Source organism: Saccostrea echinata, unplaced genomic scaffold (genome assembly GCF_033153115.1).
Source record: "Saccostrea echinata isolate AGI-Se365-2 ecotype Australia unplaced genomic scaffold, CSIRO_AGI_Sech_v1 ptg000025l, whole genome shotgun sequence".
NCBI lineage: Eukaryota > Metazoa > Mollusca > Bivalvia > Ostreida > Ostreidae > Saccostrea > Saccostrea echinata.
In genome coordinates, this window is record NW_026889774.1 from 6,388,433 (window position 1) to 6,408,029 (window position 19,597).

The 19,597-nt window shown below is 33.1% G+C and overlaps 1 protein-coding gene across 2 annotated transcripts; it reads right to left on the bottom strand.

Annotated features, from left to right (window-relative positions):
* Nucleotides 1-1,568: 1,568 nt before the first annotated feature.
* Nucleotides 1,569-19,365, bottom strand: LOC133192534 (reticulocyte-binding protein homolog 2a-like). 2 transcript variants are annotated; one of them, XR_009721825.1, is made up of 13 exons: nucleotides 19,277-19,365; nucleotides 12,826-13,035; nucleotides 11,364-11,390; nucleotides 9,948-10,016; nucleotides 9,542-9,604; nucleotides 9,333-9,416; nucleotides 8,035-8,076; nucleotides 7,628-7,669; nucleotides 6,934-7,132; nucleotides 6,730-6,825; nucleotides 2,940-3,026; nucleotides 2,167-2,846; nucleotides 1,569-1,676 (listed from the first exon to the last, which is right to left on the bottom strand). XR_009721825.1 is itself a non-coding variant. In XM_061328527.1 (12 exons), coding segments are annotated over exons 1-12 (1,188 nt in total). In that variant the 5' UTR covers nucleotides 19,279-19,365; the 3' UTR covers nucleotides 1,569-2,579. The 2 variants fall into 2 exon arrangements, 1 of the variants encoding a protein (XP_061184511.1); XM_061328527.1 differs by having other exon boundaries at nucleotides 1,569-2,846.
* Nucleotides 19,366-19,597: the final 232 nt, after the last annotated feature.

Sequence of the window (19,597 nt, forward strand, 5' to 3'; positions counted from 1 at the left end):
TCGTTAATGAAGGGATAAAGGATTGCATCATTGTGGAAAAAATAACTATAAATTTTTCTACACTGATTGCAACCATTATCCCTACAATGACGAAGACATTATAATATCGTTTATATTTATATATCTGTATAAATTATTTATATAAAGTGATTAAATGCGTAAAATAATGTGCTATTGGTCCACATGCTATATTTATGGAAGAGCCAATTGCTTAAGAAATCATTCAAACAGATGGCTTTAAAAACTGGTTCTGACAAGTATTGATTACGACAAAGCGTTTTCATAATATACACATGTATATATATATATATATATATATATATATATATATATATATATATATATATATATATATATATATATATTGGAGTTGGGGTTCCACCCTTCTCAAAAAATTATTATAATAAAAATTTTTTTTTAAAACGACCGAGAACTTTTTAGAAAAAGGAAAAAAAAAACCTTAAATACTTATTTCAGGTATACGTAAGGGCTTAGGGAGGGGCAAACCGCTTTCCTCCACTTCAATAACTTTATAGACATGACTCTCCTTATCAACTTACGAGGGGTAGTATCATGCAATACAAATGTAAGTAGGGTGAATTCACCATGCATCGGACACCCTTGCACTTCAACAAGTTTTAGCGATATCGCTACCGACCGAATATTATCAGAATGGAACTTAACATGTAGTATGTGGTTAAAAATATAAATTTTTGACACAATCGTGCCCTATTTATTGAGAAAATATAATTAAAAAAAGATTTTTTTCGAAATAAGTCAGAATTCACCATGGATCGGACAATATTCACCATGCATCGGACATACGATATTTAAACCAGAAAAATATACCTTGATCTCGGTGCTTTAAAATTAGTGATATCGAAACATTTCTATCTTTTATTTAAAAATTAACCTTCTATTTAAATTTGAATGACTATTTCGATCCACAAATATGAAGAGATTTTAGTTGCATCACATCGCCTTAGAAAGGCTTTACAATGCTAGTAATATGGTAACTTGCGCCTTTGTCTCGTGGGATATAATCATATAGTTTAAAGAAATAAATTGAGTCCACTTCTAGTCGTCATATATCTATAATTTGTATTTTCATTGAAAATTTAGAGTTTCTATTTTCGATTTCCGTAAAAAACAGCTGTCATTTGGGTTTTACATGAAAATGGAAGTGATTACCCATGCATCAGAAAGTGTCCGATGCATGGTTAATTTGTGTCCGATGTACGGTGAAATAAACATACTAGTTAAAAACAACTCTAAAATATATTTTAGAAACATTAAAGTAAAATTTTTGAAAAATTTCTGTAATATTATCAATCATTGGCAAATTTTATCAAGGCCCGTCCCTTCTGTTGACGTCTATTTAAAAGAACGACAACTCTAAAAATTGCAAAATCGTAAAATTCTGTTTACTCCCCTTTGATGATGCAAAATATGACGTAATTTCAAGGCTCTTGTGGTATTTTTATCACAGCATGAAACTAAAAATCGACATCATTAAAAAGTTTAATTCTTCATCTTTAAGACAGAAACAAGTAAAAACATGGGGAGACTCAGGTTCAATGAAAGTTTATTGCTTGAAGTTGTCCGAAGCAAGGTATGTGTCCGATGCATGGTTAACTCACCCTATATACTGAGAGCAAAATGAAAGTAACATACAGCTTAAGGTCAAGATCTAGTAAATGACTTTAGACTGTCTTTTTGGTGCTAGATCCATTATGACGTCATAAACAATTTAAACTTTCCTTTTCCCGTACTTTACAGCCCAAATAGAATTATGAAGAAAATAAAGAATTTTCATAGCAATTAATTTAAAATCATGTGAAAAAGTAATCCCGATACCTATATTCAATTTTACATTATTTTAAAGAAGAGGCTAAGAATATACGAATTACCGTTTTCTGAGAGACTGTAGGCAATCTGGATACATTTCCTTTGTCTGATATGGAAAAAACTCCCATATTCATGACTGGCTTTCTTAATTTTTCATTGAAAATGACGGTTTACAAAATAATTTTTCGTCTTGTTTTCCTACAAATTATGCCCCGATACACCTTATTTGACCGAGCTCTAGTTATAAAACATCATAAAAGGAATTTATTTCTCAAGTTTGAGAAATCTGTAGGCTCTTTTCATTTACTAGATTTTGACCTTAAAGGAATTTTAAATTATTTTATGCACCATCTGTGTCTGAGTGGGGATGATTTGTACTAAAATGAAATTTTCACAATTTACTTTTACTAGTTTTAGCTTCATTGTTCTGAAAAAATCTTTTCTTTCAATTTTGAATATATTATTTCATCCTCATTTTTAATCAGCTGGGACTACAAGTTTAAAAAACTGAATCTTCGCAATATGCCTGATGGTGCCTGTATAAAAGACATTATAATTAAATTATTATTTTCATTTTGAAACATGAAAAATGCCATTCTAAAATGATAGCAAGATAGGAAAAGCTGCTGATACATGTAAGATATTTAATCAGATTGTAGTAGTCTGTTTTCATTCAGTTAAAATATGTAGACGTCGGTCAATATGATCGGTACACAAACTAGTCTCATTCATCACTTTGGTTGAAGGACACCTTTCTGAACCAAGGGTCCATTTTCGTGAAGAAACACTGCTGGCCAGACAATGAAATCTACTCTGTCTCCTTGTTTCGTGTACATTCTGAAGATATTCTTATCGACTTCTTCGTCTTGTGCTGGACCAAAATCTAGCATCATTGGTGGATCTTGGATAGACATCATCCAACACAACTGTACACAGCGCTCCATGTATTTTTGCTTAACTTTGTGGTCTGTAAATTGGGACATGGTTTTCATATGAAACTAAAAGGTAAAAAGGGAATTGTTTATTCTTACGACTATATTTGAATAAGGATTTTAAGAACATACTGTAAAAAAAAATTCAAGTATACATACAATCGTTTTCTTCACATCTGAGAAAGCGACTGCAGCTGTCTGTTTCTGAAGATCGATCACCTTTGACAACATTCCTTCAGGTGAAGCCTAATTGAAACAAAGATAATTTTTTAATTTCTCCTACTGTGCACGCAAGACAAATTCTTTTGACATTAAAATATTTAATAAAGCAATAGTTCTTATTCTGCTTAAGGACCCTCTCTACACTCCACCCTAATTTCAGGGTACTTTTGTGTAGTTAGACTGACCCATCATTTGATATAGAAATAGAATAAATTTTAACCTGCACTGTATGACATAATTTAAAATAAATCCAAGTATTCTAAACATCATATTAGACCAAGATAGAGTAGTTGAAAACTTTATTTGCATGTATTTTCTCCATTTGAGTAAGCAAAAGCGAATTTTATTTATAATTACATACATGTAATGTACTTCATTATCTTTGAAAATTTTTCCTGGATAAAAAAGGCACGCTCCCTATATTAAAAATGAATTAGTTAATTTCAAAACATCCTCCTTTACGCTATATAATTTTCGCAAAGTCCAAAAAACATTTTTCATCAGTGTATAGAGGGTTCTTAAATCAGTATTGGATCAAACAAATTCCTGGTCGAAATTTGTTCGTTTTCTGTCAGTAGTCTGTCTGTGGTTTGTTAATTTTCAACTTTTCCACTTCTCTAGAGCAACTGAGCCAGTTTTAACAAAATATGAACCAATTTTGGGTGACAGATTCAAATTTGTTCCAATTAATGGGAAAAATCAATAAAAAAAAATAAAGGGTTTTTGTCATTTGACAGTTTTCTCTAGAATTATTGCACCAGAAAAGAAAAAATCTTTCGAGGAAGGTTTCTTAAGAATTAAAGATTCATGCTTCATGAAGTCTTAGACCCAACCCTTGTTAGGGCCACAATAGGCGGTCAACATTTGTCATGATAATATACATATATTTATACCAAAAACATTCTTCAAAACTGATATGCTAGCCACTAAAATAACTCAAATTAATGTAAAATAATTTCGAAAATATATCAACAATTTCGTCTTCTGAAGAAAAGCACTAAAATACGTAATATTCATAAATAATTGCTCCAATGAAGTAGAGATTTTTTTCTCAAAACACTGTCCCTGAGGATACGTAGCGCCTTAAGGGGAGGAGGGGGTTAAACAAACGCATAAACTCCCGGAAGAATGGAAAAGGTGAAGATAACGATTAGTGATCGATTTCAAAAATCTTTAAGCAATACCAATATGTGAAGAGGGCACAAAACACGGACCCCTGGAAATTCCAGAGGTGGGATCAGGTGCCTATGAGGAGTAAGCATCCCCTGTTGACCGGTCACATCCGCTGTGAGCCCTATGTATAGATCAGGAAAAGGAACATTTAAGAAGCAGTTGTATGTAATATCCAAAAGCCTAGTTTTTAATTTATCGTAATGAATGGTTGGATAAAGTGTAGAAAATTCGTACGTCTTGGCGTTACTGAATTTTGAAAAAATTCGGCGATTTTACATTTTCTAAAAGTTCTTGGGAGTTTTAGAGAATCCACATCTGTTTTACACCACTTCTAGAATACGCTGTAGCACAGTGCGTCTGAAGTTTCTAATCAATATTTTTAGGTAATATTTTTGTAACGAGGAAAGATAGAGGCTTGGTAGAGCATTTGCTGGACCTGGCAATGTATTTCGTTTGTAAGGATTTTTATGAAGCTTGGGAATCCAGTATCAAAAGTATTGAACACTAAAATGTGATTTTGAAGAATTTAATCTTTAGAAAGTGAACTGCGAGTTTAAGTTGGATTTTCAGACATGGAATTTAAAACCAAGTTCTTCTAAAATACAGTTATAATTTATAATGAGCTTTACAAACAAAGACAATATTGTTACAAGCCTTGACGGCTGGAACCATAACATATTGATCATGTAGTCGTTTTAATTATTTTATCACCTCCAATTTAGTAAAAACAAACGGAAGGATAGATGGTTCGCATATTGCCTTTTAAATTTCCTATACGATTTTTTAATATATTTCTAAAACACTTATCTAGGCAACAATTTGTAAGTTTGCAAGCGTAAACATAGTTACTTATTTTTTAAACAAGGACTTAAAAACATTTATGGCTACTGTAGGGGATTCATCTACATATTTATCAGAATGTTTAGGTGAGTGTTGTGGCTATTGTACCCCTTTTCCCTTAAAGTAATAACAGTCTGGTAAAAAAAAAAATCAACAATCTGGAATCTACATGTATCTTTTATGTTGTGGATATACACTGTACTTAGTATATACTTACTCAAAAGTTTAAGAACCACAGCCTTTGACATGAAAATTTAAAAAATAATTCTGTTTTTTTTTTTACCGAATATTTTCAGATGTACTAGTCAATCAAAGGTTTGTTTATTAAGTGCTTTTATGTTACATCTATTTCGCCATTAAAATACGTGTAAAACCTTTTTTTCAAGACGTGTTCGAACAAAGCAGTTTTTAACTGTATTCATTTATTTTCACATGAGCTTAACTGTAATTCAGGGTCGGGTACAGCGCTGGAGAAGAATTGGAGGTGTGGAAGAGAGTAAAAAGACTGGAAGACCCCGAAAGACTACAAAGAGGAAAGACAAACTTCTAAAACAAACTAGCTAAACATAGTCCTTTTGACACTGCAAATAAACTGGAAATGGAACATACAAGCTCGCATCAGCAGAAGTGCAGTAAATAGGACGCTAAACAAGGAACAGATGCGATCACATCTGCCAATAAAACGACCACTATTGTCCCCAAGACATAAGGAAGCAAGATTGCTGTAGGCACGACAACATAGGAGGTTGAATGGTCGGTCGTGGCAAAGAGTGCATTGAAAGTCAGATGAAAGCCGATTCTTGCTACATCCGGTAGACAGCAGGGTTCGAGTTTGGAGACATCCAAATTCTGCATAAAAATTACAACATGCATTGGAAACAAAGGCCTTTGGTGGAAGCAATGTAACAGTTTGGGGATGTTTCTCTTTGCGAAGTAAACTGGATCTGCAGATCTTTGATGGCACCTTGGCTGCACAAAACTACAGGGATAACATTCTAAGCCTATTTGTTGTGCCTCATTTTGATGATCATTTATTAGCAAGTGACCTGTACTAATGGGCCCGAAAAGTGAGGGACTATCTTCGCCAGGGAGCCATTTAAACTTTGTCCTAGCCCGCCATGTCTCCTGATTTGAACCCAATTGAGCACCTGTGGCATTATCTTGGTCGTAGAATGAATGAAAGGGCCCCAGGATGTGAAAACATACAAGAATTGAATGATGCTTTAATGGAGGAATGGTGACACTTCCCCCCTACCCATCTAAGGAGACTTGTCAATAGAACTGTACAAAAGTCGTGGTGGATACACAAATAAATATGCTTATAAAATGTTGAATATTGATGACTCTTTAATTGTCAATAAAGTTTAATATACTTATTACTAGCAACTTTTTTCAATAACAAATTAGAGTGAAACTTTGAATTTAACAATTTTTGTCATGGATTCTGTTCAATGGAAATTTATCAACTGCATAAACAAAATTACTTAACAGATAATTCCGACACTTGCATTGGCTACGGAGAGTTTAGATCTACTCAGATTGAATGATTTAATGTCTAAAGAAATAACATAGAATAAGTGATAGTCCCTAACTTTTGAGTAAGTGTATAGAAAAGTAAAGCTTAGAGTTTTCTGAGGAATCACAGGATTATAATCGGGAAAAAGCATTTGCAATTCTGAAACAAAGTGCTATTTTAAATCATCTATTTATATACCTCTAACTGCACTTCAGATTTGGATGGTTTTGCAATGGCTTCTATCAGGCTTTCTCTCTGATTCCTAGCAATTCTCAGGCAGCTGTTGTAAATTTCCTAATGGAGACAAAATAACTTAAGAAACATGATAACTTTTTTTCTTATTGATATTCTATTGCGTAGTATTTTATTTTGTAACTTTACTCGCCGATCTTTGGAATATACCTTCAATAATTCAAGAAGCATTTCAATTATTTTTTCTTCTTCAAAGTTTTCTAACTCTAAAGCTTCGAATACTTCAGTCCATTCATTGTCGTACAGTTCGCTGAACTTTTCTGCTAGTTTGTTGGGGCGATTTTCGTCAGATAAATCAGCTATACCAGGATTGTTTAACCTGAGCTTATCACCAGCAACAGCACTTAATCTACAAAACAATGAGAAAGAAAAACGAAAAAATTAATGTAAGCATCAACAATAACAGAGCTCGAGCACACATTAACAAGGTTACACAGATGTTTGGTCTTAAGTTATGCATAATGCCGTTGTCAGTGTATACTTACAAAAACTGTCATACTATTTCCAATTATTTAGCAAAAGTTATTTTTAAATTAATAATGAAATTTAAAATTGTTAATAAGATACTAATCTAATTGTGGCTTTGTCCCTTTAAACCAATCAACTTTGAGGTATTAAATTTTTGAGCATATGGTGTATATGAGTATGTAATAAAAGTGACCCATTCCTGAAAAATTGTCGAGAGAGCAAACTGACAGCAATTTGACATTTTGTGATTTTAAATTACCTTAATGTCTGTTATTTTGAATAAAAGTGGAAAATGGCTTTTGAGTCATGGCTTAAATTAGGTGTATATTGCAGGAAATACAACAGAATATATTTTTCTTTGAAAAAACATGTTAACCTTGTAAGTGCTCTCTCCTTTTCCAGTCTTTCTTCTTCAAGACTGAAATATAGATACAATGTATGAAGAGAACATTAAGAGTGCATGATTTGATTGATATACATGTACATGCATATGGTATTTCAAACACTTTGTATAGATAACCTATTCTACCCAATTTTTTCATTTGATCTCTTTATTTCTTACAATAAAACGACACCGTAGGTTTGAGGAAAAGCAAAATAAGGTAAATAAGACCATCACAAAACACTTTTAAACTAGTTACTAGAAGTCATGACGTGAAATCTAAAAATCAAGAAAGGATGGTGCACTCAGAAGCTCCCATGATATGTGTGTAAATCGCGAGAATCAAATGAATATATACGTTGTATTACCTTTTTGTTTCTTGTTAAAATATGAAAGTGTACCTTTTAAGTGCATTTTCTTTCTCTTGTCTTTCTTGTTTTAATCTAAAATGAAGATGACAGATATCAGAAGCACCGTAAAGAATGCGCAATTTTAGAAAAAGAAAATTGTGAACGTAGACAATTTTGTTTTTATTCATAAACTAATTTGATAGGCACTTGATGGAAACAAGACACATTCAAATGCATAACGTGCTGTTGAAATCAGTGTTATGGCTCTGTGAAGACAGAAAGCCCATGTGCCTTGGCTGTCACAATAGTATCAAGTTTTCTGAAGCTATGACCAGTTTTGACAGATCACCTACAGTACGACTGAAACTCGACTCAAATGACATGAGTTTATATGTGATGAATGCAAATTCAATAATTGAAAAATCCTGGAATCTTGGACGCGGGAAAGTTAATCTTTACAAAATTGTACAGGCTAATTGATCACTAATATAAAGCAAACAGTTTGCCTACGAGATACCTATGAGTGAAATTAAAAAAATCAAAGGATTAATGTATATTTTATATGTAATAAATGACAAACTTTGTCCGATTCTGATTTATGCCATGAATTTAACAGCTGGGCATTATAATAATGCAAACAGTTTATCTGCAAATTTTTCGTGAGAAAAAAAAAAACTTTGAAAGGTATATTTTCAATATTATTATCGCAGTAGTCTACCCAGGACCTTGAACCCTGTAGCATGGGGACATGAATTTCAATATTTTGATAGCAGGCTAGCAACTTATCATAATCATGCAACATGTGCAATGGAAACAGGGCTCCAATGAATAATAAAATTTTGGTAGAGAACTGCTTCCTAAACTTCGGTATTTCGTTGAAGCCATTTCAGAAAAGAAATTTTAAGCAAATTTAGGAATACCAGTCGTAAAGCCATATCAACACGTCATAAGTGTGACTCAGGTGACTAAAAAAGCAATCCACATCATTCACATGAGTTCTCAGCTCAGATGAGTTAGCATGCAAACGTTATTGCAAGTTATACCAATTCACCCCGCCCCCAAATTGGGGTGTACCTTTTTCTTCTAACTTTGTTTCATTTTTTCAACCTTTTATTCTTTCTTTTATAAAACATAGAAGATGGATATTATTTTCTTTCTATAAAGGTTTAAAGAGCATAAAAGAATTGAGAGTACAGTTCAATCACATGCAATACATCAAAGTTTCATAGGATGGAGGATTTATGTATCGCAATAATAATAAATTGGATTGTATATATTACATGTAAGCACATTAATACTTCATAATAGCTGTGTTCTTGTGAGACTTTAAAATTGCAATAAAGATATACTTCAAAGTAGCTGTGCTCTTTTCTCTTCTTTCGTCCTCAAGGGCCTTTTCCACATTTTTCAAGTGAACTTCTTTTTCAGCAAATCTTATATATAAAATTGTATCTATGTATGGTTTATGTATTAACCTCCACTTGTATTTTCATATTTTAATGCATTTTAAAATTCATGGTTACATATATAAATACTAAGCACGGGTAAGTGTATTTACTTGGTTTCCAGTCTTTTAACTTCGGTTTCTAGTCTTTTAACATCGATTTCGCTATCTGAGAGTCTGTAATAAAGAAACGTAGTTTAAACTCTGATTACATAGAAAATTATTTCCAAAATTTACAGTATCATTCATTTTGTATTATGTTTGTGCGGACATAAACGGATGCAAGGAATGGAATTTAAAAAAAAAATGCATTCTGTCAAGTCTACGAATTTGAACATTGCTATTATTTGGAAATACATGTTTACTAGTGTTCGAGTTGAGGCACCACACAAAACTGACAATAATGTGAATCTTTTACACCAATATCACAATGAACAAAATATAAAACGTTGCTGTTTTGTTGTACCCTGTTATGGAAACAGGTTGCATTAGACACAAAATGCTTGTATAATTTATTTACCTGGCCTTTAGGCTGTGCCATTCTTCTTTTAGCTCCTCTTCATCAAATTGCTGTAGGGGTCTGTATTTACTTAAAGTAATACAAGAATCTCTTGTTTGACTCTCAAGAAAACGTTATATCTTTTACTTAAAAATATCACACAGTCTTTTTATTCTTTTGTTAAAAAATATAGTTTGGAGGGTTTGTTACAACGCAAATGTATTAACGATGTAAAAAGTAATAAAATGGGATTGCTATATTTTGCATCATTACATTTTGCATCAAGTTCAAAATAAAATATATAAACGCAAAATATATTAATACAAGATTATATAGCATTTTTCATCGTTATTACAGTTTGCATTATACATGTAACAGTGCATGGGTATCTTTTAATAATTTGAGATTCGGGGTCATGAAGTATAGAATCTAATATTGTTATACCTTTAAAATTTTGTTCCTATATAAATCTAAACTAAAAAAAAGTCTAACATTTCCAATGTTTTACTGAGCGGTCATAAATAAATCGATGTTTGACCGTGGAATGAGATATTGGACCTGTCGATGAGATATTGGACCACTTACATCACACAATGGGCGGGATCAGCTAAATCTCATTTGCATTCGTTGGCGTTCGACAGTGACGGGATTGACCGAGTTTTACCTCAGTGCTGGTAAAGGAAATTTACATCACGGAAGCCAGAACAAGATATATGTATGTTAAACAAAAAAGAATTAAAAGGTATAACATTTACTGACTGTGTTCTCGGGCAATGTGCGTTTTTTCGACGTACCCCTCGAACCAAACCGTTTGCCTTCGGCCTAACGGCCTCATGCAAACAGTTTGGTTCTTGGGTCCGACAAAACGCATGTTGCCCTCAATCCAAGTCAATAATTGTATATTGTAAAAATTTTATTCATGTAGTGAGGATACCAATATCACAATTAAATTATTGTATATTCAATTTTTTGAGAATATCTGTTAAGTAATTGCAAAGAATCAATAGAGGCTTTCACTCCTTCTTCAAGTGGATATACACAGTGTAAATATTGAGTTTTGGATACCTCGATTTAGTGATAATAATACTTTGATATCATTATTCCTAAGATACTGAAGTAATACATACGATAGAAATACTTTTGAAAGATTAAACAGCCAGGCGTGCAAAACAAGCACCCATGAAGACAGATGTTAATTTTACAATAAAACAATTAAGCTGATGTGAAATTTATACTTACATTTACACAAAAAAAATCAATTTCACAGTATGACATTTTTGAAGCATAATGATTGCAGATACAAATTGCACAAAAATGTGCGTTCTGTCAGGTTCTGAGTTCAGACAGGCAGATAGAATTGTTAAATACAAATATACTAATAAAATCTGGTTATTTAGAGTTATTATCAAAGCAATACCTAACCATGCTTGAAAATACCTTCGTGTTGTTTCCACTTGATGTCTACTACAAATGTGTAAATGTATGTTCTTGAAACATCCGTAAACAGGCATGTATAGTCCTTTACAGAAGCGATTGCAAAAAATCCTTCCAAAGGTCCAAAACATCGCATTGAATAGGCATTTTGCGCACAAGATTGGATATCTAAGAAACATAGTAATTGAATTTAACAAGGTTATTTTTTATATTGATTTTAGTGAGAACAATTATAAAATGAATTCATTAAGTAGTTTATTTCCAGGGCATTGTCTTGGACCGATGGACACAATAAATCTTGCTTTATATAACAGAATGCATTGAAGCTCAAGGAGTTTTCAGTGCATGAAACTCTATATAAATACATTTTTAAATCCTTTTTTATTGATGAAAATATGAAAATCAAAAGAAGGCATTTTTGCCCCCCCCCCTCCCCCCAAATCACATTTGCTCTATACTTCAATTGATAATGTCTATCCATTCGTCTCCTATAAATAATAATTTGATTAAATCTTGCGCTTTGTTCTGTTTACGTGTGTGATATTCTGAACTTCATACGCAGGTTAATCTAAGTATGTTACAAATTACGGTTTACCATCATTCACATTGCAGTCAAATTTGAGAACTTGAAATTGGTAATTGTGTTTTTGTTGACATATTTCGTTTATCATTTTCTAACTGATCACACAGTTAAATAAGAATTTGATTTTTAATACACTGTATGTGTCTGCTGTGTTGATATTGGTATGATATATGAAGACAACGAACAGTAATCAAGCTCAGAAGTCCATTGAAACAATACAAAATAGGAGCAGAGCAAACACGGACTTCCAAAACATCAGAGATTGGAGCAAGTGTCATGGAGGAGAAAGCCTCCCTGTGGACCAGTCAGACTCACCCGTGTGCTCTGTGTTATGATTGGGCAAACGGAAAGATCCGTAGATAATTCAGTATGAAAATAATGGCTAAAATTTGTATTAAAACGTCAGTTAACACTCGATTTAATGACAGATTGGGTCTGATTTTTTTTCTCTTTGTAGGTGACACGTTCTTATACACATGTATATAGCATTTGACGTTGTACATAGAGAAACAGTACAATCTATCTAATTACCTCCAGCAGAGTAGATTATAATTTCGGATTGCCATTTTCCGTATGATTGGTAAATTAGATATTTAGTTTTTCTTTGGATGTCCTTTCCTAATTACCATTAGATAATTTCTTTGTTAAATTAGGATTTAAGATGTTTAAAATAAAGACATATAATTGTTGATTAGGTCTTTACTCTTTAATATAGTAAATCATGAATAATAGTCTGTTAAATTCAACAACAAATGAAATCCAAAAGACAGACAATGCATCAATTGAAGTGACTATTATTAAAACAAATATATTATTTTAATGCATATAGAAAAAGGTTTTTTTTTTTAAAAAAGGCAATAAATTAAAAGAAATAACACATACTGATCATCTCCCACGATTCTGTTGAAAACTCGGGTCAATAGCCACAGCTTTACGCCTGAAATCAACCTCGATATAATTGAATGAATCCTACAAAAACAACACTTTGATTTGGGTGAGTTTTCCGAGCTATCTATTTTGATCATCATATCTTTTGGATCTTCATCATCGTCGTGAATGTTCACTGCAAAGTCACGAGGTTCTCTATCAGACCTATCAAATAATGAGTAAAAGCATTTCACGATGTTGACTTTGTTTTGCTTACCTGTATAAACAAAACGTGTTTAAACAAACTGTATACATTGCAAAATACAATCGAGTGCATTTTATTCAGATTTTGACACAAAATCTGATGAGTGAATTTTTATATCTTTCCATACCATCCACTGAAAAGAAAATATTAATTCGAAAATATATTTCTTACAATGATACAAGAACAAATTATAGCTCCGCAAACGCAAAACATGGAATGAAACATCTTTAAGAGTGTACGCTTCTCACAGGTGTTCTTCAGTGTGTATTTTATTTCTCGTTGGCGGAAAACCATTTTGAAGTGAAAGAAATTTCTTACCAGTTCAATTATGTCTAAATTGTAAGCCCTCATTCAACATGGACAGAGCAACCAGCTGTTCCGGTAGAAAAGTTGAAAAAATTGCTATTTTCACCTTTTGACTTTCTTGGTGTGCTTTCTTGTTAATGCCTATATATAAGTATCCCCCATAGGGTGCACTTGCTTGAAGACTATTTGTTTTGAACCTTTTCTTTTTTTCTTTCGTGGTTTTGCAGCTGATTAAATCAAATGTTTCGTGTGTATTATTCCTTAATTTGTACAGATTTCTATGCCCATCGTACAAATCCCTCAGATGTCATCTTTTTCTTAACCATAGAAGAAAATGTGAACTTCAAATATACACAATTTTCCGGTAAAAATATATCTAGGTACGAGTTTTAATGGATAAGTTCGGCATTGGTTTTTCGTCAATCTTGTAATGTGGTAGATTGCAATCTAAATTTATAAAGTTTAGTGAAAGGACACTGTAAATCTTCGTCGTAATGTTTTCAGTTGTGTCACGGTGCGGTACTTTTTCTTTTGATGTTAGCCATTCTTTAAATCAGATAGAAAAGCGTTTTCTGAATTAAAACGTACTATAACTTCTAGGGGGCGAAGCTTAGCCGTACAATAACTTCCAATGTACTGTACAATAACTTCCAAAAGAACTCAATACTTTTTGAATATTTTTTCTCCAATTTCTGTAATTAAGTATATACAACATATGCAGTGGAAACATGAGAAACCTCACAAAATTCAACCCCCCTCCCTTCAATCTGAAAATGCATACGTGAGAACCATTTTAGAGGAATACATGGAAACTCAGTTAACTGCTTTAAATTTTTTTTTTTTTAAAAATACACAGAATTTCATGTATTCAAATTAAAACAGATAATTGAAATGTTACAATATTGAAAACACGCGCAGTTCTACGATTCCCTTAATAGCACCTGTTTTCTGGGTTCCTTGAGTTACATGCAAACGGATACGTTCGTATATACATGTATTTGGACTCTTTCACACTACATTCCGTAATTTTGACACTTGTGGCTACAGTAATTGACTCAGATTTCCTCAGGAAATGCAAGCGTATTCCTAATAACAGTAATGTAGTGGATCATAATGCGGGCGGATCGAAGTTTCCAGTATTGTGCCTGTGTATATTATGGTTTTTGAAATACTCAATCCATCAAATACAATTGCACACTCGTATAACATCGCTTGATTTTTCAATGCAACCATCTCCTTCGTACTTTCTGCTTTGTTTGAACATCATGTACACTTACGATGGACCAAGGCCTGTGACGTAATGTCGCGTGCAGATTGGTGCTGAAGGAGTGACTATGCAAATGACCATGACACAAGACATTTACAGACACTTTCTTTCGTTTGTAAGGGATTTGTTGTACAGAGATGCGGGTTACAGTCTCGTCGCTGCGCGACTCGACTGCCACGCCTCTCTGTACAATAAATTCTTTACAAACGAAAGAAAGTACTGTAAATATGACTTAAAGATATTCCCAATCGGTATATTTTCTTAAGGGGGAGGGGGGACGACTTCTGTTTTTTTTTATCGTGGAACAAATCGAAGATAAATTTTGTGTTCGAGTTTTGCACATTTTAAGATTACAGGAATATAACAATAAATGTGAAATACATGTATGTTCTGATAATAATAGATTGGTTTTATCAGAAGTATAGATTATACCCTTTTTTTTCTCTTGTGTGTAAGAGAAGCTTTTTTCAATATACCCATTTTACTCTTATTTTTCATTGTAATAAGTGCTCAAATCGTGCAAGAGATTACGCAATGAATAATACTAAAACTGACCGAATTTGGCCTTATGGCGAGTTTAAAATATATTAAACTCAATTCGACTAGGATCACAAAATTCAATACACCGAGTCTCTAAAATGCATCAAATGACGAAGTCTTAAGATCCCATTGTACGATCTTCGGGTGAAGTAGTAGTGTTTTCTGGTCTTGAACACTTTCGGATGCCGAATGAGCAAGTCAATCATTTTTACTAAAGCACTGATCGTTAACTATTGTTGACAAGCATGGAAGAAAAAACTTCACCACCTAGCTGTTTGAAATCGGCTCGAACGGTTTATGAATGGTGGAAAAAAATTTAAGTACATGTAGATCACTATGATTTACACATGTACATCGAAGCCATCAGAATAGCGATGTCCTAAAGTGTTTGCACATGATAACCTTGGATGAATCTTGGATTCATTATAATTCAATGTATTTATTTTATTTTCATTAACGAAAAGAACCTATATAATTACAAAATAAGGTCCTGTTGATTTAAAGTTGATTTCTCCCTCTCCGAATAAACATATATCTATAACTTGTTGAGTTAGATATGCAGATAATACACTTCCATCTTTTAAAGGGACATACATTGAGACACAGTTGTATTGCCGGTTTGTTTTTATATCTCTATTTATATGAAAAATAAGTTTGATGAAATGAACTTACATGAAGATTCTTAATATTCACTGGAAATGACATTCTTCGTAACCTTACAACAAACACACCACAGGTGTGTGTGTGTGTGAGTGTGTAAACATGGGCTTTAGCTCTGTTATAAGTCCTCTGCCGGTGAACCAGGAGGGGAGTACAAGTACAAAAAATGTATAGCTTTCCTCCTCGTTTGTCCGTCAATCTAGCTGTCCTTCTGTCTGTCAGTCTGTCCTGGCTCACTTGCTTTTCTGCACTTTTTTCCTAAACGCTTGCAAATATTGAGCTGATTTTTGGTACATGTATGTGAGTAACCCTTGATAAGTTACAGATCGCTCCACTTCAATGTTTTTTTTTTGTTTTTTGTTTTTTTTTTGTTTTTGTTTTTAGTTGAATTACAGCCTTTTTAATTTTAAAGAGTAACCTATGGAATTCCATATACGACAGCCAACTGCTTACTGCCAACTGCTCACTGCTTACTGCCAACTGCTCACTGCCAACTGCCACACATATTTGAATAAATTTTTATATTTATATTGATATTTATGTGAATTTTCATAAAACCAGGCGCGGATCCAGGATTTTTTTACAGGAGGGGTCCACCCCAGTAAAAAAAAATCCAACCTAGAAATTTCTTGACAAAAAAAAACAAAAACAAAAAAGTAAACTCCTTTCCTAAACGTAAAAAACCTATTTCGGCGGGGGAGGGGAGGGGTTGACATCTTATGCTTCATATCTACATTTTCTAGGAGGGGGGGGGGGGTTCCAAGGTCACCGTGGCTTTTAGTTGGTTTAGTATATACATTAAATAACTCTACAAATTCAAGGGGGTGGTCTGGACAAACACCCATCCTCCCCTTCCCACCCACCCCCTCTCTAGATCCGTGTATGTAAAACATAACTTATTTGGGAAAACAAAGAGATATAGATCTTTTATTTGAGAAAATATTTCACTATAGAAATTAACGGAAAATGGAAATTTATTTTCAAAACATCTTCCCCCGCGAAACAACAGATCATTTTTTTAAGTTTTTATTCATTCCAAAAGTTTTGTTGTCTTACGGGGGGGGGGGGGGGGGGGGAGTCTTTATGAAGATTAAAAACAGGAAAATAGTCATTCTATTACTAATTTCAAATGAGATAACAAATTAAAAATGAACTTTATCACTTTATCAATCTCAGATGTTAAATTTTACATAAGTTAAAACATACGGTGAGATTTAAGAGTCATTTATCCATTTTCATTTTCATGAGTATTTGAAAATGGTGATGTTTTCAGCCTGATTTCAATTAATAAAATTTTCTACCCCCTTACTAACCCCCTACCTCCTGCACTAATACGCTTCCGTAAGGGAGAACTACTGTATATAGTATATGCTGGAAATTTAGTGGTTACCCCCCCCCCCCCAACCACCACCACCACGAATGTTTTTTACAGATCTAACAGATCGAACATTAGCCATTAAAACGATTTACACAAGACACACATAAAAATTCCCATACATAGGTACTTTTTCTAGGATAAAAAGAAAATCCGAAAGATATTGCTAGATATTTTAAGCTAGGCAAAAGTTATTTGTTATTATGACTTTCAGTAATATTTCTATTATAAATACATATACCAACAAATGTTACTCAAGACCCTTTTAAAAGTTTGTTCTTTTGTCGTATATGACCCCCCCCCCCTTCCCCTTACCCGCATAAAAAAAGCTATCAAATTATTTGCCTGCAACGAAATGCAGAAATTAAATGTTTTGTTTTTAAGAGAAAACACCCCTTCTTCCGATTTACTCCTTCCTCGACTTTACAGTTTAAAAATTCCTAAATCCGCCAAATTTTGTTATTATTGTAAGAACTACGCACACTAACTCTCGATTCCCGCCTACATTTTCCATTCATTTAATTCAATATAAATGGCAATTTGGACATAAAAACTTGTTTGAATGAAAAGAAAAGTTCATTTAGTATTAAGTACTAATTTTAAAAACCAGTGACAAAAAGTTAATTGCTCTTATTTACAACTCCTTTCATAAGGGGGTAGAAAATTTTATTAATTAAAATCAGGCTGAAAACATCACCATTTTCAAATACTCATGAAAATGAAAATGGATAAATGACTCTTAAATCTCACCGTATGTTTTAACTTATGTAAAATTTGACATATGATATTAATAAAGTGATAAAGTACATTTTTTTATTTGTGATCTCATTTAATATTGGTAATAAAATGACTATTTTCCTGTTTTTAATCTTTAAACACGTGCCTCCCCCCCCCCCCCCGAGACAACAAAACCTTTGGAATGAATAAAAACTGAAACAAAGGATCTGTTGTCTCGCGGGGGAAGATGTTTTGAAAATAAATTTCCATTTTCCGTTAATTTCTGTAGTGAAATATTTTTTTTCAAATGAAAGATTCATATCTCTTTATTTTTCCAAATAAGTTATGTTTTACATACATGGATCTAGGGGGGGGGGGGTCGTTATGAAGGGGGGGGGGGTCCGGACCACCCCCTGGAATTTGTAGAGTTATTTAATGTATAGACCTATACTATACCAGCTAAAAGTGACCTTGGAACCCCCCCCCCCTCTAGAAAACGCGGATCCGTGTTAAGTTGATATGAAAATCATAGATATGAAACATAAGGCGTCCCCCCCCCCCCCCCCACACACACACACACACGCCGAAATAGGTTTAATAGGTTTTTCACGTTTAAGAAAGGAGTTTACGGGGTTTTTTTGTTTTTTGTTTGTTTGTTTGTTTGTTTTTTTGTTTTTTTTTTTTGTCAAGAAATTTCTGGGTTGGATTTTTTTTTTTACTGGGGTGGGCCCCTCCTGTTAAAAAAAATCCTGGATCCACGCCTGGTTTTATGAAAATCACAACATAAATATCAATATAAATATGAAAATTTATTCAAATATGTGTGGCAGTTGGCAGTAAGCAGTGAGCAGTTGGCAGTAAGCAGTGAGCAGTTGGCAGTAAGCAGTTGGCTGTCGTATATGGAATTCCATAGTAACCAGATTCCAATTTAACTTAATTTCTTTTCCGCACTTTTCCCTAAGCCCTCCAGATACTGAACTGATTTTTTGGTTCGTGAGTCTGATGAGTTCCAGATCAAGTTTGATTTCGTTCAGCTTCGATGATTTTTGATGGAATTACGCCCTTTCAATTTTTAAGGAGAATTAGATTACAACATTGTATATATGTACACAATGTATATTATTTTAATAATATTCCATACATTGCTAATTGTTCTTCGTTTTTAGTTTCTGAATTGAAAAAAGGAAACTTAAGATAAATTTCTGATCAATCATTTCTGAGAAATGGAAAGACAGCTGTATCAACAAAAGCATTATAATAATGTCAGTACAAAATTTTCTTGATTAATGATTTGTAACATTCTGTGTGGAGTAGTTATACACAAATAGGAACTTACATTTCAAAGAAATGTCGTCGTCAGCATTATTTCTGGTACTGGTCTAAAAGCTTGCGATGTTACTTAAAGTCACATTTACCAGGATATAAAATCTATACATTTACTTTCGTTTTGACTCGACTATCTTATAAGCTTATTGGCTTAACAAGGGCGCTAACTCTTAGAATTGAACTGTAAACGTGGATAAAAAAAGGTTTGGCGGATCCAGGCTTATGGGGGAAAATGTTCATCCACGTGTCTAATTTATCAGTTGCTGGGGAAATTTCTAAAGCCAAGTTTCTATAGTAATTAAATGCAAGAATCAAACCACTCTTTCATTTT